The sequence below is a fragment of the Rhinopithecus bieti genome, unplaced genomic scaffold (genome assembly GCF_001698545.2).
Source record: "Rhinopithecus bieti isolate Rb0 unplaced genomic scaffold, ASM169854v2 scaffold_21649, whole genome shotgun sequence".
Taxonomy (NCBI): Eukaryota; Metazoa; Chordata; class Mammalia; order Primates; family Cercopithecidae; genus Rhinopithecus; species Rhinopithecus bieti.
In genome coordinates this window covers 3,320,438-3,346,541 of record NW_016811584.1, presented here as the reverse complement: position 1 = coordinate 3,346,541, position 26,104 = coordinate 3,320,438, and the positions used below count along the sequence as shown (strand labels likewise).

Sequence of the window (26,104 nt, the reverse complement as noted above, 5' to 3'; positions counted from 1 at the left end):
GCCGGCTGTGGTGGTGCGCGCCTGTAGTCCCAGCTATTTGAGGGGCTGAGTCGGGAGGATCGCTTAAGCCCAAGAAGGATCATTTAAGCCCAGGGAGATGGAGGCTGCAGTGAGCCGTGACTACACCACTGCACTCCAGCCTGGGCAATAGAGTGAGGCCCTTTCTTGGAAAAATAAAATAAAATAAATTAAATAAGGAATTCTAAGTGATAAAGATTGAGATCATCTGAGCTTGGATAAGAGCCTGGTATGATAAATGCACCTTTTTTCCTCTGACAAGGGAACTTTTGGTCATTTTACTACTCATCAGTACTTTCTGTGCTAGGGAAACTGGGAAAACAGAAGATGAAAGTAAAGTAAATGAACTCTTCTACTTGTATCAGGGCTGCTACAGCATTTAGTGGGAGAGAAGCTTGAAACTATAGGCTGAAGTCAAGCTACAAGTCCCTACTGGTTTTAATAATGATCACCATCACTAAGGATAACATACACATAAACCTATCCTACTTAGTCTGAGAATGTTGCTGTATCATCCTGAGACACCAGCTCCAATTTCATAACCAACTGTGGAAGTGACCACGGTATACATGCCATGCAGACACGTATCTTCGGAGCGGGAGGTATAACTGCTCTGCTTATGGGGCACTTACTCTCTGCCTTCTAGCCCTCAGTTTACTCCATCTCCCAACAATGTCTGGAGTGAGGCATCACTACATCTCTTATACAACAAGAACCCTGAGGCTCAGAGAGGGCAGATGCCTTAAACAAGGGCACTTGACTAGTAAGTGATGAGAATAGAACTCCACCCCAGGTCAGTCTGACCCAGGGGCACAGCGGTTCCTACCTTCTATGCCCTTGGACACAATGCTTTCACATGCTCCAAGGTCTCATTTTGATGAACAGAGTGCAGCTGGGCAGGCAGAACCAGTCTATCAAGTCAGGGGGAAGCTGACAGGGTGAAGGGCAGAGTAAGGACAAGAACCCAGGCCTGGAGAACATGAGCTACTATAGCAACAGAGCTCTCAGAACACCACAACCACCTGGTTTTAATACCCCTACACTTTGCAGCCTACCTCCTACTACATGGACACAAACTGCTGGAGCTGAGTGTAATCTAAGCACCACCTAGAAGTTACATACAAATCAGAAACTATTTTTTCTCCCGAATGTTAAGCAAGCCCCATAATGTACCTTAGGCAGTTAGGAAGCAGCAGAAAGGAACACTTTTACAACAACATGCCTAAAGTGGACATCAGGTTTACGTGGTCCTCAGCAATTTGAATAGCAGTTAATTTCAGTTGTACAAAAACGGAACAGGGTCTTCCACGAAGCTGTTTTGCTTTCACACTGTGATCCTGTTAAACTCCCAAAGGTACTAACAACGGGTGCACCTCAATGAGCTTCCTTCCTGTGTGTTACTCTTAAAAACCACAGAGGCTCTGGGACTCAATGGTTATAAAACCCCAATGGCTGCAGGGCCAGCAGGTTCTAGACATTAAGCTCAGTCTTTCTCAACCAGTTCAGCAGTTTGAAGAGAGCAGTGACCTAAGGTTTGATATCCGATATGGTAGCCACTATGCGCAAGGGACTACTGAGCTCTTGGAATGTGGATAGGGTGACGAAGGGACTGAATTTTTAGCTTAATTTTATTAGTCTAGTGGCTACAATATCGGAGAGTGTGCAGTTACAGACTGTTTATTTGCAGGCACAAACACAGATATTTATGAAAATGTGGCCAGGTGCTGTGGCTCACGTCTGTAATCCCAGCACTCTGCGAGGCTGAGGAGGGTGGATCATCTGAGGTCAGGAGTTCGAGACCAGCCTGGCCAACATGGTGAAACCCCGTCTCTACTAAAATACAAAAATTAGCCAGGCGTGGTGGCAGGCGCCAGTAATCCCAGCTACTCTGGAGGCTGAGGCAGGAGAATTGCTTGAACCCGGGAGGCAGAGGTTGCCGTGAGCCGAAATCACATCACTGCACTCCAGCCTGGGTGATAGTGAGACTCCATCTCAAAAAAAAAAAAAGATATTTATGAAAATGAAAGCATACTGGCTGGACACAGTGGCTCACGCCTGTAATCCCAGCACTTCGGGAGGCTGAGGTGGGTGAATCACAAGGTCAGGAGTTTGAGACCAGCCTGACCAATATGGTGAAACTCCGTTTCTACTAAAAAAATACAAAAATTAGCTGGGCGTGGTGGCGCGTGCCTGTAATCCCAGCTACTCAGGAGGCTGAGGCAGGAGAATCACGTGAACCTGGGAGGCAGAGGTTGTAGTGAGCTGAGATGGCGCCACTGCACTCCAGCCTGGGCAACAGAGCGAGACTCTATCTCAAAAAAAAAAAAGAAAGAAAATGAAAGCACACTAAACATAGTGTGTTATGACTTGCTTTTTCTCTCACTTAATATAAGATGGATCTCTTTCCATAACAATACACTTGGGATTTTATATATTTTTAATTTCTTTTGGAGATGGGGTCTGGCTCTGTTGCCTAGGCTGGAGTGCAGTGGTGCGATCATAGCTCACTGCAGCCTTGAACTCCTGGGCTCAAGTGATCCTCCCGCCTCAGCCTCCCTAGTAACTGGGGCTACAGGCATGAGCTACCATGCCTAGCAGATATTATTTTTAATGTCTGTATCTGTGCTGCTCAGTATAGCAGCCATAAGCAATATGTGGCTACTGAGCACCTGATATGTGGCTACTCCCAATAGAGATATGCTGTAATTGTAAAATACACACCAGATTTCAAATGCTTTTATGACAAGAGGAATATAAAATATATTAATTAAAAAAAAATACAGGGTCTCACTCTGTTACCTAGGCTGGAGTGTAGTGGTACAAACATAGCTCACTGCAGCCTCCACCGCCTGGGCTCAAGGGATTCTTCTACTCAGCCTCCTGAGTAGCTGAGACTACAGGTGTGCACCACCACACCTAACTTTTTTTTTTTTTTTAAGTTTTGTAGAGACTAGGTCTTGCTATGTTGTTTAGGCTGGTCTTGATCTCCTGACCTCAAGCGATCCTCCCTCCTCAGCCTGCCAAAGTGCTGAGATTACAGGCATTAGTCACTGCAGGTAGCATAGTAATAATTTTTACAACGATTGCATGTTGAAATTATAATATTTTGGATATACTGGGTTAAATATAATTAAATTAATTGGCTACTAGCAAATGTAAAGTTACATATGTGGCTAGCATTATATTTCCATTGGATAGCACTGCCCTAAGGCCTCTGTTGTATGTAGTGAATTAACTCCATCCCTATGCAGCCAGAATGGAAGAACTGAGAAGATGTCACACAAATCATTGTCTGGTTCTGTGGTTCAGAAGGGGACCATAGCTCATCCTCTTTCAACCAATGCATAGTGGAGCCATCAATCAGGTCCACCACTCTGCAGGTCCTGACAACAGTTCAGCTTAGGGATGGCTGCCAACTCTTACCTCTTTCATTCAAAGTTCACTAGTCAGCCGGGTACGGTGGCTCACACCTGTAATCCCAGCACTTTGGAAGGCAGAGGTAGGTGGATGACTTGAGGTCAGAGTTCGAGACCAGCCTGGCCAACATAGCAAAACCCCATCTCTACTGAAAAAACACAAAAATTAGCCAGGCGTGGTCACACATGCCTATAGCCCCAGCTACTTGGGAGGCAGGAAAACCACTTGAATCCGGGAGGTGAAGGTTGGGGTGAGCCGAGTTTGCACCATTGCACTCCAGCCTGGGCAACAGAGTGAGACTCAGTCTCAAAAAAACAAAACAAAACAAAGTTCACTAGCCTCATAGAAACCTTCATTCTTGCCCTTTTTGCACCTCATTTTCTTCAACTAAAAAAATTGGGATAATAACACATGCAATTCAAACTATCATGAAGGTAAAACAAAAATCTAGAAAAGTTTGGCAATTTCTTATAAAGTTAAAACATACATTTAGCCTATCAATCAGCAATTCCATTCCTAGGCATTCACTTAGGAGAAATGAAAATATATATCTACACAAAGACTTTACCCAAATATTCATGGCAGCTCTATTCATAATAGCCCCAAACTGGAAATAACCCAAATATCTACCAACTGGTGAATGGATAACAAATTAATGTTAAATCCATACAATGGAATACTACTCAGTAATAAAAAGAAACACATAACATCATAGAAGAATTTCAAAGCTTTATGTTAAGTGAAAGAAGCCAGACCAAAAACAAGACAATATTGTATAAGATTCCACTTATAGATAATATTCTATTAATAGAAAGGATGAAACAATGGTAACAGAAAACAGATCAGTAGTTCCCAGGGACCAGAAGGAGGGCAGGGTCTGCAAAGGGGCACCAAGGAAACAACTGGAGTGATGGAAGTGGGTGTGCATATATATATTTGTCAAGATTTATCAAATTGTTTACTTAAAATTGGTGAATTTCATTGTATGTAAATTTTACTTCAACAAAGTTGACCAGAAAGAGAAACAGAGAGAGAAAGAATTATCTAATCCCTTGAGCCCAGGAGTTCGAGACCAGCCTGGGCAACATAGTGAGACCTCGTCTTTATAAAGAATGAACATGGCCGGGCATGGTGGCTCACACCTGTAATCCCAGCACTTTGGGAAGCCGAGGCAGGCAGATCACTTGAGGTCAGGAGTTCGAGACCACCTTGGCCAACATGGTGAAACCCCATCTCTACTAAAAATACAAAAAAATTAGCCGGGCGTGGTGGCACGTGCCTGTAGTCCCAGATACTTGGGAGGCTGAGGAAGGAGAATGGCTTGAACCTGGGTGGCGGAGGTTGCAGTGAGCCGAGATCGCGCCACTGCCCGGCAGCCTGGATGACAGAGCCAGACTCTGCGCCCCCCCCACCCCACCCACCCAAAAAAAGGACACAATTAGCCAGGTGTGGTAGTGCGAGGCTGTGGTCCTAACTACTCAGGAGGCTGAAGTGGGAGGATCGCTTGAGCCCAGAAGTTTGAGGCTACAATGAGCCAAGAGCACACTACTGCACTCCAGCCTGGTGACAGAGTGAGACTCTGTCTCAGAAAGAAAAAAAAAACGAAAAAGAAAAAAGAAAAATAATTATAGAATTACTATAAAGCACTTGGCTTGGCATATAGTGAATGCTTAAACAATGTCATCTATTATGACAAGTAACACTCCCCTTTCAGTATTACTCAAGGTGTCTAAAACCAAACTTAGACTCATCATCTTCCTGGGAAAACCAGCTACCCTTCATCTACCTTGTACTACTTCTCTAATCATTTCCTGGTGTCTCTGTTTCCCTTGTGGCCTCTACTTGGCAGACTTTTCCTTTATTGTGTTCCTCCCCTCTCCCTGCCACAGACCTGAGCTGTGGCCTCTCTAACTTCACTGTTCCATTAGCACCCTTGACTCTTTTCTCTCCTTCCTTCATCCTTTCCACTGCACCTTGCACACAGCAAATTAAGCTTCCTAAAATACCACTTTTATAAGCCACACATCCACCCAAACCCCCTCACTGTTGTTCAGATTCCTTAGCCTGGCATCTAGGAGGCCCCACAATTGGCTCTAATCTTCCTTTTTTTTTTTTTTGAGACGGAGTCTCGCTCTGTGGCCCGGGCTGGAGTGCAGTGGCCGGATCTCGGCTCACTGCAAGCTCCGCCTCCCGGGTTCACGCCATTCTCCTGCCTCAGCCTCCCGAGTAGCTGGGACTACAGGCGCCTGCCACCTCGCCCGGCTAGTTTTGTATTTTTTAGTAGAGACGGGGTTTCACCACGTTAGCCAGGATGGTCTCGATCTCCTGACCTCGTGATCCGCCCGCCTCAGCCTCCCAAAGTGCTGGGATTACAGGCTTGAGCCACCGCGCCCAGCCTAATCTTCCTTTTCTGTCTTTTACGCCACACCAGAATCTTCCCCAATAAACCCAGTTGGAATGAATGAACAAACAAAGGCAGGAACCAAGTCTGTCTTGCTTAGACCTGTACCCCAAGTGCCTAGGCCATGCCAGGAACACAGGGCATACTCACAGCAGTATCTGCTGAATGAACTAATGAACTCCTGAAGTCTACAAATGCAACCTTGGCCTTAGAGAAGAATCATTCTTCAGATTTTTAAACTGAGATCCTTATGGTGGGTTACTAGGAGTTTGGAAGAGGATGAACAGTGAGAGGCCCCAGAAGGTGTTTCAGGATTTATGTGTTAAAGGCTATAAAGCTTTTGTTTCTACTTTTTAAAAATAATAACTTAAATATCGATAAAACAATAACATAAATATTTTTTCCCTCGGCCGGGCGCGGTGGCTCAAGCCTGTAATCCCAGCACTTTGGGAGGCCGAGACGGGCGGATCACGAGGTCAGGAGATCGAGACCATCCTGGCTAACTCGGTGAAACCCTGTCTCTACTAAAAAATACAAAAAACTAGCTGGGTGAGGTGGCGGGCGCCTGTAGTCCCAGCTACTCGGGAGGCTGAGGCAGGAGAACGGCGTAAACCCGGGAGGCGGGGCTTGCAGTGAGCTGAGATCCGGCCACTGCACTCCAGCCTGGGCGACAGAGCGAGACTCCGTCTCAAAAAAAATAAAAAATAATAAAATAAAATAAATATTTTTTCCCTTTAACCTAGAATAGAGTAGGAGCTTCCAAACGGACACATAGTAAGTATGGGATGAGTTGTGGAAGTCATGAGTATGTTCATAACTCAGTTGGTTTATCACAGTTTTTACCATTACACAATATTTTAATTGACTTTGCTCTTAGTCATATATGATTTCATTTACATCCATAATAAACCACTGACTAAATGTAGGCTCAAGTAATGCCAATGACAAAACACATGTTAGTGAGAAGTTAGAAATACAAGTGAGAATTATCATAAAAATGGTAATTCTACAAGTTGTCTGAAGATGCTCTCAGGGCCTTAAGTTGTATTCCTCTGATCATGATTTAAAAATATATATAGTTCAGATCCCAAACGATATAATTTTTAGTAATATACTGATCTAAATAAAATTTTTTTTATATTTAAAATCACTTCCAGAGAAAGTTTGTACCATTCCCTATTACTATGAAAGGAGTTTGCAAGTTAGAAAAGGCTGAGGCATACTGATTTAGAATGTTTTCTCTGAAATGCTGGCTCCTCTGTTAACCGCTCCGAGTTCCCTAAGCCCCAGGGAGGACCTGACCAGCCTCTTCCCTGTGCCCTGCTCTCCCAGGCAGAGGGGCCCTTTAGTATAGTACTTTGCTTCATCTTTGCTTTTGTGGCTGCTATATTGACTAGGATGTCAGCTCCCTGCTTCATTCATCTTTTTATCTTAACAGGCAGCACAGTGCCTGGCACCCAGAAGACTCTTGGTAAGTATCTGTTAATGTTCCTGAGATCAAATGTCTGTGTACTGATGTTGGAACCCCTTTAGGGATTAATAAAAGCTGGGAGAGGAAGAGCTGAAATGGGCATTTGCTAGGGGATGCCTCCCTTCAGGTCTGGGGAGCTCATGGCTGAGCACTGTGGCCTGCCCACTTGTCTTTTGCTTTGTTTTGTTTTGAGACAGAATTTTGCTCTTGTTGCCCAGGCTGGGGTGCAATGGTGCGATCTCAACTCACTGCAGCCTCCGCCTCCCAGGTTCTAGCAATTCTCCTGCCTCGGCTTCCCGAGTAGCTGGGATTACAGGTGCCCGCCACCACACCTGGCTAATTATCTGTGGATTTTTAGTAGAGATGGGGTTTCACCATGTTGACCAGGCTGGTCTTGAACTCCTGGCCTCAGGTGATCTGCCCATCTTGGCTTCCCAAAGTGCTGGGATTACAGGCATAAGCCACCACGCCTATTCAGCTGACCACTCACCTATTCCATCACCATTGAACACCAATAGCCAGATCTGCAGCCTGGTAAGGAGGTCCTGAGCTGCATCTCCCAAGCATGGCTGTCAAAACATGTTACTCCAGGGTAAAAAGGAAAAAACAGGGGGAAACCTGCTCTTTGAGGTGTCACTGATGTTTTTTGCCACTTATTAGCAAAGTAATCACAGTTGACAGTGAGAGAAACTTTTAAATAAATAATTTTCCTTTTCCCATTCAAAACATATATTTGAATGCCGAAAAAGCACTAGATAATAAGCGAGTGCCCTGGCAAATACAACAGTAATAAACAGCAAAACAAATGACACTTATGTGCTGGGCTTTGTTCTGAATACTCCATGTGGATCAGCTCGGTTAATCCTTATAGCAGTCCTAACATACTCTTTCTATCCTCACATTACAGATGAAAAAACTGAGGCTGGAGAAATCAAGCAGCAATTTGTTCAAGGTCATTAAGCCATTGTTACTCTTCCCAATTATATACAGTTTTACCTGGGTGGGATTGGGGGAGGGGGGTTATAAACAGAAAACAAGGTAGTAAGAAATAATAGGTGTATAAAATGAGTGTACCTTTGAGGCAGATATACTCTATGGGAATTTCAGAGGAAGGAAAATTATATTCAGTTTGGCAGACAAGAAGCAGAAGTACCCCGTAACCCATTTGGTAGGTACAATGGTCAGTAGTAGTACACAAGAGCTTTACCTCCAATAATGGCATTCATTCTCAAATTCACTTATTCAGCAAATGTTTGCTGCATGCTTACTATCTATGTGCCAGGGACTGGGCTAGTTTGAAACTGAATCAACACAGCAATACATAGACAATAAAGTCTGGATTTAGAGAAAAAAAAAAAAAACAAGCCTCAAAGAGGTAGAATAAGCTGCCTGTGCCCCTTACCATCTACAGTGGGAAGAAGCAGAGGTGGGTCCTCTATGCACAGACATTCCTGTCCACCCTCAACAGCATGAGAGCCCCTAGAGCAGCGACTGCTCACCAGTGCACTCCTAGAGACCACAATGCTCATCAAAGAGCAGGAGCTTGAGAAGTGCCTGTGGAATGTGGAATAAACCAGTGCCAGGTTGCTGGTGAATATGGTGGGCTACATGGTCATATGCATAGATGCCTACAGCATGGCAGTGTGACACTCAGCCATTCCCTGTGCTCTCGCAGACCAGCAGGGTGCTGTGGTGCTGGTCTGATGCTAGAGGTCTGGTGTGAGCAGGCCCATTTCTTTTTTTTTTTTTTTTTTGGAGACGAGCCCTTGCTTCTGTCGCCCAGGCTGGAAGTGCAGTGGCCGGGAGCTCAGCTCACTGCAAAAGCTCCGCCCCCAGGTTTACGGCCATTCTCCTGCCTCAGCCTCACCAAGTAGCTGGGACACAGGCGCCCGCCACCTCGCCGCTAGTTTTTTGTAATTTTTAGTAAGACGGGGTTTCACCATATAGCGAGGATGGGTCTCGATCTCCTGAACCTCGTGAGCGCCCGCTCACGGCTCGGCCTCCCAAAGTGCTGGGATTACAGGCTTGAGCCACCGTGTCCAGCCGAGCAGGCCCATTTCTTTCTGGCTTCATTTCTCTCTACTTCTGCCAAGAGGAACACGTGCAGGACTAAAGTGCAATGAGTCCCTGCCCAGGAATCATTTGTTACCTGGCGGAAGGGCAGGCTCAAAAGGAAGGCAATGAATGACCAAGAACGACACTGCTTCCCTTTTCACCACTATAGGTGGCTCTTAGACATTTTGAGATCCAGGATTCTCCCATACCAACACTCCATTGACTTCCCCCAGTCCAGCAAAAAATCCTCATCTGAATTATGAGGAGAAATGACCTACTTCTGATGAACACATCAAAGAAATGTGAGCAGCCTTGTTTAAATATTATAAAGAGGTGCTGTGACAGCAGGTGGAGCCATGGCTAGTGCTCCAGAACCCTGCTCTCCCGCACAGAGCCCTTTGCCCTTCCCCAGGCTACTGTCTAATAAGTCATCTGTGCACACACTGAAACGCACCAGGCAAGCTGCAACCCAAAGCAACTTGTTTTCAAACTAAGAGGACATAGTTATCTATTGTTCTAAATACAGGGTTTTCTTAAAGTAGGATATTTTGGTATTATAGTACATTTGGCATTTGGTATATTATAGTACATTTTTTTCAGATGCACATATTTCACTAACACCAACTAAAATAAGTAATACTCCAAGTTTACAGTTTTAAAACGTTTTCCTTTTCTTTCTGTTTTGTTTGTTTGTTTGTTTTGGTTGTTTTTTGTTTTTTTTTTTTTGGAGACAGACTCTCACTCTGTCGCCCAGGCTGGAGTGCACTGGCACGATCTCAGCTCGCTACAACCTCTGCCTCCCAGGTTCAAGCGATTCTTGTGCCTCAGCTTCCCGAATAGCCTGGGACTGCAGGCATGCACCATCCACCTGGCTAATCTTTGTATTTTTAGTAGAGACGGGGTTTCACCATGTTGCCCAGGTTGGCCTTGAACTCAAGCCATCCACACACCTCAGCCTCTCAAAGTGCTAGGATTACAGACAAGAGCCACCATGCCTGGCCTAAAAAAGTTTTTCCAACAGTGATTCTTACCCTAAGACCCAAAGCCTAAGAAAGGGCTTCAGGTCAGTGAGGTTCTGAGAGGTCACAAAGACATGTTTATGGGTATTTATGAATAGGGAAGCAGTACCTCTGATGAGATCCTTAAAGGAGTTGGGCCCAAAGAGCTAAAGAACTTGTGCTTAGAATATATTCTGAAACAATTCCGATAACAATAAAACTTGGTTGTTTCTTGGAGTTTGGTAAACAGGTGTTTATATTAAATTAGTTTAGTAGCCTTGTAGGTTTAAAAAAAAGTAACATTCTGAGTTATAAAACAGGGTGATGACTAAGGTTTCTTTTTGGGGTACTGAAAATGTTCTGGCTGGGTGTTGTGGCTCAGCACTTTGGGAGGCTGAGGCAGCTGGATCACCTGAGGTCAGGAGTTTGAGACCAGCCTGGCCAACATGGTGAAATCCCATCTCTACTAAAAATACAAAAATTAGCCAGGCGTGGTAGCGGATGCCTGTAGTCCCAGCTACTCAGGAGACTGAGGCAGGAGAATCACTTGAACCCGGGAGGCGAAAGTTGCAGTGAGCCAAGATCACACACCACTGCACTCCAGCCTGGGCAACAAAGCGAGCCTCCTTCTCACAAAAAAAAAAAAAAGTTCTAAGATTGATTGTGGTGATGAATACACAACTCTGTAAATACACCAAAAGCCATTGAATTGTATGTTTTAAATGAGTGACTCATATGGTATGTGAATTATATAAAGTTTTGTTTTGTTTTGTTTTTGAGATGGAGTCTCACTCTCATCCAGGCTGCAGTGCAGTGGCACGATCTCGGCTCACTGCAACCTCCGTCCCCTGGGTTCAAGCAATTCTGCTGCCTCAGCCTCCCAAGTAGCTGGGATTACAGGCATGTGCTACCACTCCCAGCTAATTTTTGTACTTTTAGTAGAGACGGGGCTTTACCATGTTGGCCAAGCTGTTCTCAAACTCCTGACCTCAAGTGGTCTGCCTGCCTCGGCCTCCCAAAGTGCTGGGATTTCAGGCATGAGCCACCATGCCTGACTCAAAACACTTGATATTTTAACTTCAGCTAAAAATGGTTGCTTACCCTAAATGTGGTTGTCAGCAAGGTGAGCTGGAGGCTAAATGGTCAATCTGAAGAAACTATCCTCCTCCTGAGGTCCAAGTATTTACCAAAGATAAAGCACTTGGTTCCATACTCCTAAGTCAAAAGGTTCAAACCACAAATGAAGGGCCACTCTCATCTCTTCTGAAGAGGAGTCAACTTTAATTTCCCCCGGTACATCCTTGGTGCTTGCAAAGGAAGGCACCGATAAGAATGACTTCTAGTTTAAGGAAAAAAACAAAGGAAAATGCTTTTACTCCCCTCTGGTATCCCAAACACTTAAGCTCTTATGACTTCTAAAATGGAATCCATCTCCCCCTTTCTCAGGGTGCCAAAAGCTGGAACATAAAAGAGCTTCATTTCCTATAATCTCTAGCAGCCTAAAAAGAAACCACTACTTGCCCTGCAGGAGGAACAGAGGGGTTTATTTTACTTGCTCCAAACAAACCCATTTAAACTCTTTTTTTTTTTTTTTTTTTTTTTGAGACCGAGTTTCGCTCTTGTTGCCTAGGCTGGAGTGCAATGGTGGGATCTCGGCTCACCGCAACCTCCACCTCCCAGGTTCAAGGATTCTCCTGCCTCAGCCTCCCGAGTAGCTGGGATTACAGGCATGCGCCACCACACCCAGCTAACTTTGTATCTTTAGTAGAGACGGGGTTTCTCCATGTTGGTCAGGCTGGTCTTGAACTCCTGACCTCAGGTGATCCACCCACCTCAGCCTTCCAAAGTGCTGGAATTACAGGCATGAGCCACCACACCCGGGCTTAAACTTTCAATCAACAATCTAGGCTGGGTGCAGAGGCTCACACTTGTAATCCCAGCACTTTGGGAGACCAAGATGGGAGGATCACTTGAGGCCAAGAGTTTGAGACCAGCCTGGGCAACATAGGGAGGCCCTGTCTGGACAGAAAATTTAAAAATTAGCCAGGTGTTGTGATGTGTGCCTGTAGTTCCAGCTACTCAGGAGGCTGAGGCAGAAGGACTGTTCGAGCTGGAGAGGTCAAGGCTACAATGAGCCACGATTGCTCCATACTGCCCACCAGCCCAGCTGACAGAGTGACACCCTGTCTTAAAAAAAAAAAAAAATTGGCTGGGCACAGTGGTTTGGGCCTGCAATCCTAGCACTTTGGGAGGCCGAGGTGGGTGGATCACCTGAGGTCAGGAGTTTAAGACCAGCCGGGCCAACAGGGTGAAACCCCGTCTCTACCAGAAATACAAAAAAAATTAGCCGGGCGTGGTGGCAGTCGCCTGTAATCCCAGCTACTCGGGAGGCTGAGGCAGGAGAATCACTTGAACCCGGGAGGCGGTGAGCTGAGATCAGCGCCAGTTAGGCAGCCTCCAGCCTGGGAACAACAGGTGAAACTCGTCTCAAACAAAAAAAAAAAAAAATCTATGTATTGAACGATCTCAAGATCACAATCCACATGGAAGCTAAGTACACATAGGTGGCTCTTTCCACCGTTCCCTAGGGAAGCAAAACATGTAACTATCTTTTCACATAAAATAAACTGCAGCCCCAGAATCTTAGATTTCTTCCTAGTAATTATAGTCAGGTACTCGGATTTATATTCCTATTACGAGAAACCTTTCTCATGGGATAGTCCTCAAAACAGGTGATATACGGGGATTGAGTATCACCAGCCCATAAATTAGGCTGCAAAAAAAAACAACTTCTGGCCAGGCACGGTGGCTCATGCCTGTAATCCCAGCACTTTGGAAGGCTGAGGCGGGCAGATCACTTGAGGTCAGGAGTTCAAGACCAGCCTGGCCAACATCGTAAAACCTCGTCTCTACTAAAAATACAAAAATTAGCCAGGCGTGGTGGCTGGCGCCTGTAATACCAGCTACCTGAGAGGCAAGGCAGGAGAATCACTTGAACCTGGAAGGTGGAGATGGCAGTGAGGCGAGATCACACTACTATACTCCAGCCTGGGCAACAGAGTAAGACTACATCTCAAAACAAAACAAAACAAAACAAAAGACCACAAACCCCAACAACAACAACAAAACCAACATCTTCCATAGGCAGAGACAACTTACAATCTCTAAGGAACTAATTACCAGTACCTAAAAGCTTTCAACTCAGGGTTTTAAGACTGCATCTATCTCAGATTTCCAGGACAAGTGGGGAAAAATACATAACCACATAGAATAGATGCCCAGCAAATAACTGCTCTTATATTTTATTATAATGTGTGTAAGTGCTGCAAGATGTCCGAGTGTAGTGGCTCACACCTGTAATCCCAACACTTTGGGAGGCCAAGGCAGACAGATCACCTGAGGTCAGGAGTTACCAGCCTGGACAACATGGTGAAACCCTGTCTCTACTAAAAATACAAAAATTAGCCAGGTGTGGTGGTGGGTGCCTGTAATCTCATCTACTAGGGAGGCTGAAGCAGGAGAATTGCTTGAACCCCGGAGGCAGAGGTTGTGGTGAGCCAAGATCATGCCACTGCACTCCCATCGGGGAGCAAGACTCCAGCTCAAAAAAAAGAAAAAAAAGGCTGGGCGCGGTGGCTCACGCCTGTAATCCCAGCACTTTGGGAAGCCAAGGCGGGTGGATCACGAGGTCAGGAGTTCAACACCAGCCTGGCCAAGATGGTGCAACTCCGTCTCTACTAAAAATACAAAAAAAATTAGCCAGGCATGATGGTACGTGCCTGTAATCCCTGCTACTCAGGAGGCTGAGGCAGAGAATTGCTTGACCCTGGGAGGCAGAGGTTGCAGTGAGCCGAGATCGTGCCATTGCACTCTAGCCGGGGCGACAGAGCGAGACTCCATCTCAAAAAAAAAAAAAAAAAAAAAAAAAGGAAGTGCTGCAAGTTAACTACCATGCACTATGCAAACATCTTTAAAAGAATATATATATTTTTTTGAGACAGAGTGTTGCTCTGTCACCTAGGCTGGAGTACAATGGCTCAATCTTGGCTCACTGCAACCGCTGTCTCGCAGGTTAAAACAGTTCTCCTGCCTCAGCCTCCCAAGTAGCTGGGCCTACAGGCACACCCCACCACACCTGGCTAATTTTTGTATTTTTAGTAGAGACGGAGTCTCACCATGTTGGCCAGGCTGGTCTGGAACTGCTGACCTCAGGTGATCCACCCGCCTCAGCCTCCCAAAGTGCTAGGATTACGGGCATGAACCACTGTGCCCGGACTAAAGAAATTTTTTTTTTTTTTTTAGACTGAGAGTGCAATGGTGTGATCTTGGCTCACTGCAGCCTCCACCTACCGGGTTAAAGCAATTCTCCTGCCTCAGCCTCCCAAGTAGCTGGACTACAGGCATGCACCACCACGCCCAGTTAATTTTGTATTTTTAGTAGAGACTGAGTTTTATCATGTTGGTCAGGCTGGTCTCGAACTCCTGACCTCATATGATCCACCTGCCTCGGCCTCCCAAAGTGCTGGGATTACAAGTGTGAGCCACCATCCCTGGCTAAGAAAAATTTTTTAAGTATTCAGTATAACTTGGAATTCTAAAGAAAAAAGGGAAGTGCTGCAAGTTAACTATCACACACTATGCAAACATCTTTAAAAGAATATTTTTTTGACTCAAATAAATAGCATTCTAAAAGGAAGTTCAAATTCTGATACTGAGTACTAGATTACCTTAAAATTTCAGGATCTGAAAGCAACAATGTCTCCTAATTTTGCATTATATTTCAATAGTTATTCTGGTAATAAATAAATAGAGTTTAAAAGTCTATAAAAAGGGTCAGGTCACTGATAAGAAGCTGAAGTTCAATAAACCAAGCCACTAAAACCATCTGTTTCGGCCGGGCACGGTGGCTCACTCCTGTAATCCCAGCACTTTGGGAGGCTGAGGCGGGTGGATCACGAGGTCAGGAGATCGAGACCATCCTGGCTAACAGGTGAAACCCTGTCTCTACTAAAAATACAAAAAAATTAGCTGGGCGTGGTGGTGGGCGCCTGTAGTCCCAGCTACTTGGGAGGCTGAGGCAGGAGAACTGCCTGAACCCGGGAGGCAGAGCTTGCAGTGAGCCGAGATCATGCCACTGCACTCCAGCCCGGGCAACAGAGCAAGACTCCATCTCAAAAAAAAAAAAAAAAAAAAATCTGTTTCATGAATGGTAAAGATCCTAGTTGAGGCCAGGTACAGTGGCTCACGCCTATAATCCCAGCATTTTGGGAGGCCAAGGCAGGAGGATCACTTGAACTCAGGAGTTTGAGACCCACCTGGACAACATAGCAAAACCCCATCTCTACTACAAATCAAAAAATTAGCCAGGTATGGTGGTGCATGCCTATAGTCCCAGCTGCTCAGGAGGCTGAGGCAGGAGGATTGCTTGAGCCAGGAGATTCAGGTTGCCGTGAGCTGTGATCCTGCACTCCAGCCTGGGTGACAGAGCAAGACCCTGTCTCACAATGAAAAAAAAAAAGACCTCAGAATCCAACATAACAAAGGCTCCATGGACGCAGGAGCTGTCTGGTTCACCATTCTATCTCTAGCATGTGCCTGGCACATAGGTATTTAATACATTTTTGTTGAATGAATGAGTATAGCTGAATAAATAAACTATGTAGGAATGCAGTTTCCAAATATCAAAAGTTCAAGGAGAGATCCATTTTCAGTAAAGATTTTAACATGTAATATTACCTTTCCCACAGATTTTTAAAAAATGTTCTCTGTTGTGCCTTAACTATCACTATAATTACTGTTTCTCAAAAACAAAATGTCCAAATGGAAGATAAATAGTCCCTGATCCAGATGAACTCCACAGAAGAATATTTTAAAAAGAGAAATATTTATTTCTGTTGAGCAGGCATGGTGGCTCAAACCTGTAAACCCTGCACCTTAGGAGCCCGAGGCGGGTGGATCACCTGAGGTCAGGCGTTCAAGACCAACCTGGTCAACATGGTGAAAACCCGTCTCTACTAAAAATACAAAAATTAGCCGGGCGTGGTGGTGCATGCCTGTAATCCCAGCTACTTGGGAGGCTGAGGAAGGAGATCACCTGAACCCGGAAGGCAGAAGCTGCAGTGAGCTGAGATTGCAGCACTGCACTCTAGCCTGGTGACACAGTGAGACTCCATCCCCCACCCCCCAAAAAAAGGAGAAAACTGAGATGAAAAGCTATCACACATAGCCTACCTACCAGCAAAAATCGGATATGCACATTTGATAACAGCGCTTTCCAAAACTGTCTGTTTCCTCTGGTTTCTATTTCAGCTAGGTAAGCATTTTTTTAGTGTACTGACTTTAAAGTTTTCCCTTTTATGTAGCCAATAACTTATCTTTCCCTTGTCCTCTCTTGGTCCTCCCAAATTTTCTCACAACTCACCTGTGTGGTTTTTCACCAGAATTCCTTTTGTCTGGAAAATCCTCCTTCCTCCAAATCTAACCTGAAAGCATCCTCCCCCTAAATACTAGCCTTTCTGATTTTATAGAAGCTTCATTTCCTTGCAGCAGATGGCTGGTCTAGCTCTTAATGCTAAATTCATTTTGCTCCATAAAAATGATGCATCATGGCCGGGCGCGGTGGCTCAAGCCTGTCATCCCAGCACTTTGGGAGGCCGAGACGGGTGGATCACGAGGTCAGGAGATCGATACCATCCTGGCTAACATGGTAAAACCCCGTCTCTACTAAAAAAAATACAAAAAACTAGCCGGGCGAGGTGGCGAGCGCCTATAGTCCCAGCTACTCGGGAGGCTGAGGCAGGAGAATGGCGTAAACCTGGGAAGCGGAGCTTGAAGTGAGCTAAGATCTGGCCACTGCACTCCAGCCTGGGCGACAGAGCGAGACTCCGTCTCAAAAAAAAAAAAAAAAAAAAAAAAAAAAAGATGCATCAGCATCAGCAAAGCACAGAATCGCCTACCAACACAGGTCCTTTCTGCCAGTAGCTCATCCAAATATGCCTTTCTGGTGGTGACCTTGTGTTCCCTTCATCCTTCTGGTGACTCAGTTTTCCAAACCACAGAATTTTTCCCTACCAAGTTCATAAATCCTAAATCATTTTCAGTTATAGGCTGTTTCCCAGCTGGGTGCAGTGGCTCACGCCTATAATCCCAGCACTTTGGGAGGCCAAGGTGGGAGGATCACTTGAGGCCAGGAGTTCAAGATCAGCCTGGACAACACAGCAAGAACCCCATCGGTATTAAAAAATATATAGATATGTGTGTGTGTATATATATATATAAATATATATATACACACACACATATATATATATGTTTCCTAAGGTTAAACTTGGTAAGTGAAAGGAACTATGGACAGAAATGAGCTTACTTGCAATAATGCCCTCTAATGTGTTTAACCCTTTGCACAAATGTTGTCAGGGAGTGAAGAGATGGAGGGAGGAAGAATACGCTTCACAAATACTTCATCAAGATGATTTAATTTGATCTTCCTAACAACCTTGGGAAGCAGGCAGGGCAGGCACTTATTACTCCCATTTACAGATGACAAAACTAAACTTCAAAAAGGTTTAAGCGACTTGCCCAGCCTATATCACGTGACTAGCAAATATCAGCCCAGACCTGTATTAAGGTCTTGCCTCTTCCAACCCCAAGTCTGTCTCTATCTCTGTATGTTTCTGTCTACATACAAGGAGTAACCTCCTAGAGATTCAGCATTTCAAAGGGAGAGTAGAGCTCTGACTTCTGGAACACCATCTCCCTTCAGCTACCAAGCTGGAAAGTCATCTTCAGACTTCCCAAGAAAAAACAGTGCCTTTCTCTTCTACATGCCACTCTTAATAACTACTTTCCAAAATAATTTCCAACAGTTCCTGTTTTAAAAAAGACTTACTCATAAGACACTAATAGTTCAAAAAGTTTGCATCAGCATATGATTTTCTCAATAAAGTTCAGGGCTGATGCAACATTTCTCAGTCAAACTTTACAGCTAAAATGACAAGAACACAGAACAGTCAGAAAATTATGCAAGAGAATGCTACAGTTTTTTACTCTACCACATCTGCCTCTATGGGTCTCCTGTGAGTCATTGTCTTTGTGTTCAGTCATCACTATAAGAACTGCCATTTTCTACCATAAATTATTTTATTTTTTAAAGAAAAGATCTGCAGGGCCAGGTGTGGTGGCTCACGTCTGTATACCAGCACTTTGTGGGGTTGAGGCAGGAGAACGGCCTGAGCCCAGGCGTTCCAGACCAGCTTGGACAACATGGTGAGACGCTGTCTCTACACACACACACACACACACACACACACACACACACACACAGAAAAGAACTACAATAAAAACAGAATCCTATTACATCTTTCGCCACCTAAAGTACTGATCTCTAAGTTATTTTTTCAATGTTCACAATTACCTTTTTACACAAACAGAAAAAAAGGCATAGTAAGGTTGAAGTTGGATTATTCAGTCATTTGATAAACACATTTGAAATCCTATCAAAAACCAGGAAATGAGACCCCAAAGTGAGGGAGAAATGCCCCTCCTCTTGTAGCCTGGTGAAGACAAAAAAGAAAGAAGTAATTATAGGACAAACTAATCAAGATTAAGGTGTGGGTAGGCACATGGGCTGGGGCTGTAGAAATCATGGAACGCTTGTGAGTATTTATAAACATCTATCTCTTTACTTTCAATACAAAATAAACCTAAAAGACTCGACTCTATTCCCTGAAAGGTTATAAGACTTACTTGCCAATAGTCAAATCAAAAATCAAATTTAATAGCTGAATTACTCTTGACTCCCCATCCTAAATTTCAACCCTTAAGCCATACTCCCTTTAGGCACAAATGATAGCAAGTTTAACAAATTCTGTCCTATATGTGCCTTCTCACATGTCTACAGAATAGGATTAAAGATACGCAGAGTGAAATAGATAGTACTTTTTAAAAAGATAGTAATTTTCTTAACTGGAAGTGAATGCTTTGAACAATTCAAGCCCTACAAAGCATGGCTGTCAGAAGAGGAAACTGAGGTTCAAAAAAGTCTCACTTTAATACAACAGAATGAAAGGTCTCTTTGAAGTCATCAGAAGAGCTTGAAGGAAAAGAGAAACAGAAGGCTATTGTGAGCTTTAGCCGCCACATGATGACCCCCCAAGCACACTGCAATGGTAAACAAACAAGCCTCTGAGTCTGAATCTGATTCGGTGGCCTGACAAAACATCACAATTGAAGGAATTTCTCTCCTCATTCATTACTTTTCCAAAAAAGTCCCACTAGCTGGAGCTCCAGGTTTCTTGCTGGTTCCTGGATTTATTGCTTGGAAATTATAATGCATAGTGTGCCTTTCAAAAAAAAAAGGTACAAGCAAATGAAAACAACCAGTTTTAAAGCCCCATAAAAGACAGTGTATGTAGCAGAAATGAACTCTACCAGCGTTTACTAGCGTTTACTATGAGGACCTATTACTCCTTTATGCTACTCGAGTGGATTTTAAACTCAAATGAATGCTACCACTGCCCACTAAACAGCAAGTTAGAGAAGCACATTCATACACCTGCTTAACAGCCCCGCTGACTTCCCCACTACTTCCCGGGGCCAGGGCCAAGCGGCTGACCTGGAAACGCGGCTGTAGACCCCAGCCACTTGCACTCTGCTGTCCCAACAAGTAGGCTCTGAAGTCACACTTCATTTGGCCCGGCACACCCTCATCCCCATCACCCAGACCCTCAGCTGCAAGGAGGAAATTCCACGGCCTCAAAAAGGAAAAGGCTGGAAGCGGGCAGAAGTGGATGGTCCCGAGCGGTCTCGTTCCTGCTTCCCTGGTCCAAGGTGAGCCCGAGGCTCCCGCACCCCCAACTCGGAGTCGCTTTCCTGGTCGCCGCCAAGCTCCTTCCACCCCGCGGCGCCGGGGGCCGCGGTCCCCATCCTCGGCCCCTCCGGGCCTCAGCGTTCGCCTGGGCCCCGGGGACCCTGACCCAGACCCAGCGGCGCGCCACAGCCTTCTCGGCCAGGGCCGCCCACCCCGTGGCCCGGTCCGCGTCAGACTACCCTGCCTGGCCCGCGCCAGGCAGCCCGCAGCCCCCTCGCGGCCCGGGGCCGCCCCCCGCCGCCCGCCCGCCCACTGGGCCGCGCACCGTGTGGGACTGCAGGCTCTGGCTCGCCTCGATGGCTGCTGTCAGCGGCACCGTGTCGTCCAGCAGCACCTTGCCGGCTGGCGGCTTCTCCATGAAGGCCATCCCCGGACGCCCGGCCGCCGCCGCCTAGGGACGCGAGGCAGGAACCTGAGGCGCCGACTCCCGCCGCCCGCCCGGCTCCACCGTTCCGCTGTCAACACGCGCCGCCCCATACGCCGCCGGGCCCGCGAGGTCCTAGCGCCGCCCTCCCCGCTGCCGCCGCCCAGGAGTCCTAGCGCCGACCTAGCGGAGTACGTGTGGGGGCCGCCAGCACTGCCTCCCGCTGGCCCGCCCCTCCGCCCTGCGGCTGCCATGGGCTTGCGCTTCCCAGCTCCTCGCAGCCGCACCGCAGACCCCGTGCCCTTAGCTCCGGGCTTCGGACCAGTGAACACCACCCTAAGCCATCACCACCAGTATCCTCAGATCCGGGGACGCCTGGTCCTGAGCCCTGGGATCCAGGAATCTTCAGGGCGAGATTTCCAAACCACCCCTCTCAGAACTGGGCTTTTCTGGGACCGTACATCTTGAAACCCTCAGAACTGGACCTCTCTCACCCCCCCCCAGACCCAACGACCCTAAAACTCAGAAAAAGGGCCTTCAGGATGGGACCCCCATTCTGAGCCCTGCAAACCCAGAGACTTTCTGAAACAAGCCCTTCCGATTGAGACTTCATAAGGACTCGTGAACGTGGCTCCTCAGGCCTGAACACCTAAGAGCTGAACCCCATAATTGGAGGTCTTGGACCCCAGAACCCTCAGACCCAAGCTCTAAGAACTGGAGACCCTATAAAATGGTCCAGAGACCCCCTAGCCTCTACTCTTGGCCCCTACTGCCTGCTCAACCACATCCCTTAGACTTGGGAGTTTTTCATCCCACCATGTGGGCTAGAAGAAATTTAAACCAAGAGTCAAGTCAGAGAATCTTGGGATCCACTTCTCAGCCCTAAATCTGCCCACAGTCTGCCTGAACCCGAAGCCATAATCCTGGCACCACCTCATCCCCCCATCTCCATACACACCTAGAAATTTCACCCACACTGGCCTTTCCTAGGGCGGCATTCCAGGATAGTGAAGAGTTAAATTTAGAATCAGAGGACCATCATCTCCATGGCTCTGGCATTTACCAGCTGTGTGATCTTTAATAAGTTACCCAACCTCTCTGAGTTCCAACTCCCCAATTTGCAAAGTGGAGATAATATTATTTGTATGAAAAGTTTAATACAAGGAATGCAGTAGACCAGGAAGGGGCTTGGCACATAATAAAAACTCAAACGGTGGTCAGGCATGATTGCTCACGCTTGCAATCCCAGCACTTTGGGAGGCCAACGCGGGTGGATCACCTGAGGTCAGGAGTTTGAGACCAGCCTAGCCAACATGGCAAAACCCCCTCTACTAAAAATATAAAAATTAGCTGGGCGTGGTGGCACACGCCTGTAGACCCAGCTACTCTGGAGGCTGAGGCAGAAGAATTGCTTGAACGCAGGAGGGGGAGGATGCAGTGAGCCAAGATCGTACCACTACACTCCACCCTGGGTGACAGAGTGAGACTCCGTCTCAGAAAACAAACAGGCTGGGCGCGGTGGCACACCCCTGTAATCCCAGCACTTTGGGAGGCCGAGGCAGGCGGATCACGAGGTCAGGAGATCGAGACCATCCCGGCTAACAAGGTGAAACCCCGTCTCAAAAAAATGTGTGTGTGGGTGTGGTGGCGGGCGCCTGTAGTCCCAGCTACTCAGGAAACTGAGGCAGAAGAATGGCATGAACCCAGGAGGTGGAGCTTGCAGTGAGCCGAGATCACGCCACTGCACTCCAGCCTGGGGGACAGAGCGAGACTCTGTCTCAAAAAAAAAAAAAAAAAGACAACAACAACAAAAAACAAACCAAAAAAACCCAAACAGACAAACAAAAACACCTCAAACCGTGGTCAGGCGTGATGGCTCACCTTTGTAATTCCAGCACTTTGGGAGGCTGAGGAGAGTGGATGACTTGAGCCCAGGAGTTTAGCCTGGGCAATATAGTGAGACCCTGTCTCTACAAAAAAATTTTAAAAATAGCTGGGCATGATGGCTCACACCTGTGGTCCCAACTACTCAGGAGGCTGAGGTGGGAGAATTTTTTGAGCACAGGAGGTTGAAGCCGCAGTGAGCCATGATCATGCCACTTCACTCCAGCATGGGCAACAGAGCAAGACCATCTCCAGAAAAGCAAACAAAACAAAGTCAATATTAGTTTCCTCCTTCCCCTACAGCTCACAGAATGGAAGATTCCTAACTCTTAAATTGCCTCCACTAAATTTCTACATTTTAGATAAGGGAACAAATTTTCTTGGTAATTGCACCACCACCAAAATTTGACATCATGTGTAAAGGGTCCCTTCTCCAGATCTCAAGCTTAATAGGATGGTTGGGCAGCCCCATGGAGTCAAGTGGCCATGACAGATTGGTCCCATGGGCCAAGAACCAATAGAGCAAGATGTGAAGAAGGAATCATGGAACTTCATGATTCAGCCCTAAAATAATCAGAACTCTCCCTGCATTCCATTTTTGTGCCAGTGTGTTTAAAAGCAGCAGTCTATTAAAGCAAATCCATATGTCATTTAGGGAGGATTCAACTTTTTACTTTCATTTCTTTGTTTTAAGGCAAATAGATTATTTCTCTGCCAGAGTCACAGAAACCAAAATTCAGCTATAATCATTACTCCCATCGTGACGCGGACTGACCAAGAGAAGGCTCTTTTCTCTTACTGCAGGTGGGAGTATAAATTGGCCCAACCTTTCCGGAAGGTATTCATACATTTCATTCAACAATTATTTGCTAAGTACCTACTATGTAATAGGCCTAGTACTAGGAGCTAGAACAAATATGTATTAAGGGCTTTGAAAATGTTCTTATCCTATGACCAAGTAATTCTGCATCTAGGAGGGTATCCTAAGAAAATAATCAGAGATCAGTTAAAAAAAAAAAAATAGGCCGGGCGCGGTGGCTCAAGCCTGTAATCCCAGCACTTTGGGAGGCCGAGACGGGCGGATCACGAGGTCAGGAGATCGAGACCATCCTGGCTAACACGGTGAAACCCCGTCTCTACTAAAAACTACAAAAAACTAGCCGGGCGACGTGGCGGCACCTGTAGTCCCAGCTACCCAGGAGGCTGAGACAGGAGAATGGTGAACCCGGGAGGCGGAGCTTGCAGTGAGCTGAGATCCGGCCACAGCACTCCAGCCTGGGTGACAGAGCAAGACTCCGTCTCAAAAAAAAAAAAAAAAAAAAAAAAAAAAAAGCATGCAAGGATAAATGACTAACAGTTGGGTTTTGGACGAATCTTGGTGCAATCATGAATTTTGGCAATGTTAAAATCAGGCCAGGCTAAGTGGTGCATGCCTGTACTCCCAGGCACTCAGGAGGCTGAGGTGGGAGGATCACTTGACCCCGGAAGGTGGAGGCTGCAGTGAGCCGAGATTGTGTCACTGCATTCCAGCCTGGGCAACAGAGTGAAACCCTGTCACAATAAATAAATAAATAAATAAATAAATAAATAAATAAACAAACAAAAAGTCACATAATTAAATAATATTTTATGATCTTGAGAAATGCTCTTGATATAATAGTAAATGAAAAAGCAATTTAGCATCTGTATAATCCCAACATATCTATAGGACAAACACCAGAAGGAAATATATCAAAATATGGGCTGAGTGCAGAGGTTCACACCTGTAATCCCAGCACTTTGAGAGGCCAAGGCGGGCAGATCACTTGAAGTCAGAAGTCCGAGACCAGCCTGGACAACATAGTGAAACCCCGTCTCTACTTTTAGAGAAAAATTAGCCAGAACATGGTGGCACACAGCTGTAATCCCAGCTACTCAGGAAGTTGAGGCAGGAGAATCATTTAAACCCAAGAGGTGGAAGTTGCAGTGAGCCGATATCGTACCACTGCACTCCAGTCTCAGTGACAGAGTGAGAGACTCCGTCTCAAAAATAAATAAATAAATATGAACAGTGGGCCTCTAAGAAGCAGAATCATGATGATTTCTTCTATATGCTTTTCTGTATTTAACTTGTATGATTGGGGGGAAAAATGTTAGACAACTGGAGTCCAGTGCTCTGACGACTGCTTCCATAAGATAAAGTCATGATGGTAACAGGAAGAAGGCTTCTTTGGGGTTTAGCTCCATTTTCTCTGTAGTCCGTCCAGACACACAGTCCAAATGCTTTTGTAAGAGAAACCAACTTGTCCATAGTTCATAACTTACAAGAAATTTCACATGCTCTGAAAAATGCATTTTGCATACTTTTACAAATTAGATTTTTTTCATTTAAGATTATGTGATTGGCGGATGACAATCTTCATGCGTATGTTTTTGATAAATGATCACAGTAGTGATTTTTTTTCTTTCAAAGTCAGTAAGTAGTACATGAAGACTTTCGATATTGCAGGTCCTGTAGAGGACAAAATGGAAAAGAAGCAGACTCCTTTTCATCCAATAATTTTTAAGGAGGATAGGAAAGTTTGTCACAGAAACAGTGACTCCAAGACAGCCTGTATTGAGTCCTGAAATTGAGGCACTGGGTACCATGAGAAGATAAGAAAGAAAAGAGTCATGACACTAGACTGGGTTATGGGGCAACTGAGGAAGAACTGAGGTTTGAGAGGGGCCTTTAAGGATGGATGAGATTTGGATAGCAGGATATGGAGAAAGAACATTTCACTCAATCTTTTTTTTTCCAAAACGGAGTCTTGCTCTGTTGCCCAGGCTGGAGTGCAGTGGCACAATCTCGGCTCACTGCAACCTCCACCTCCCCGATTCAAGCAATTCCCCTGCCTCAGCCTCCCGAGTAGCTGGGATTACAGGTGCCTGCCACCACGCCTGGCTAATTTTTTTATTTTTAGTAGAGACAGGGTTTCACCATGTTGTTCAGGCTGGTCTCAAACTCCTGACCTCGTGATTTGCCTGTCTCGGCCTCCCAAAGTGCTGAGATTATAGGCATGAGCCACTGCACCCGGCCCATTTCACTCAATCTTTTAGCAAACCCCTTACAGAACACTAGATACCAGACACAATGTCAGGCACAGGGGAGTTAAAACAAACAGGACAGATGTAATCTGCTATCAAGCTGCTTACCTACATGAATAAGAAAAACCGTGAGTCTGAGCTCAGTGGTTCACCCCTGTAATCTCAGCACTTTGGGAGGCTCAGGCAGGCGGATGGCTTGAGGCCAGGAGTTCAAGACCAGCCTGGGCAACATAGCAAGACCCTATCTCTACAAAAAATAAAGGCCAGGCATGGTGGCTCACGCCTGTAATCTCAGCACTTTGGGAGGCTGAGATGGGTGGATCACTTAAGGTCAGGAATTCAAGACCAGCCTGGCCAACATGGCAAAACCACTAAAAGTACAAAAATTAGCCAGGTATGGTGATACACCCCTGTTATCCCAGCTACTCGGGAAGCTGAGGCAGGAGAATCGCTTGAACTCGGGAGGTGGAGGTTGTAGTGAGCCAAGATTGTGCCATTGCACTCCTGCCTGGGCGACAGAGCAAGACTCTGGCAAAAAAAAAAAAAAAAGGAAGGAAGGAGG

The 26,104-nt window shown here is 45.9% G+C and overlaps 1 protein-coding gene across 9 annotated transcripts in view; it reads right to left on the bottom strand.

Annotated features, from left to right (window-relative positions):
- Positions 1-20,703, bottom strand: part of PXK (PX domain containing serine/threonine kinase like) — a 110,844-nt gene extending 90,141 nt beyond the window's left edge. For 5 of the 9 annotated variants that reach the window (XM_017894166.1, XM_017894162.1, XM_017894169.1 and 2 more), the window contains exon 1: positions 20,494-20,698. In XM_017894166.1, the coding sequence (XP_017749655.1) occupies positions 20,494-20,595 (102 nt within the window). In that variant the 5' untranslated portion in view covers positions 20,596-20,698. Of the gene's footprint in view, positions 1-19,973; positions 20,376-20,493 lie in introns of those variants that run through there. The other 4 variants (XM_017894163.1, XM_017894165.1, XM_017894171.1 and 1 more) reach the window with 3 other exon arrangements.
- Positions 20,704-26,104: the final 5,401 nt, after the last annotated feature.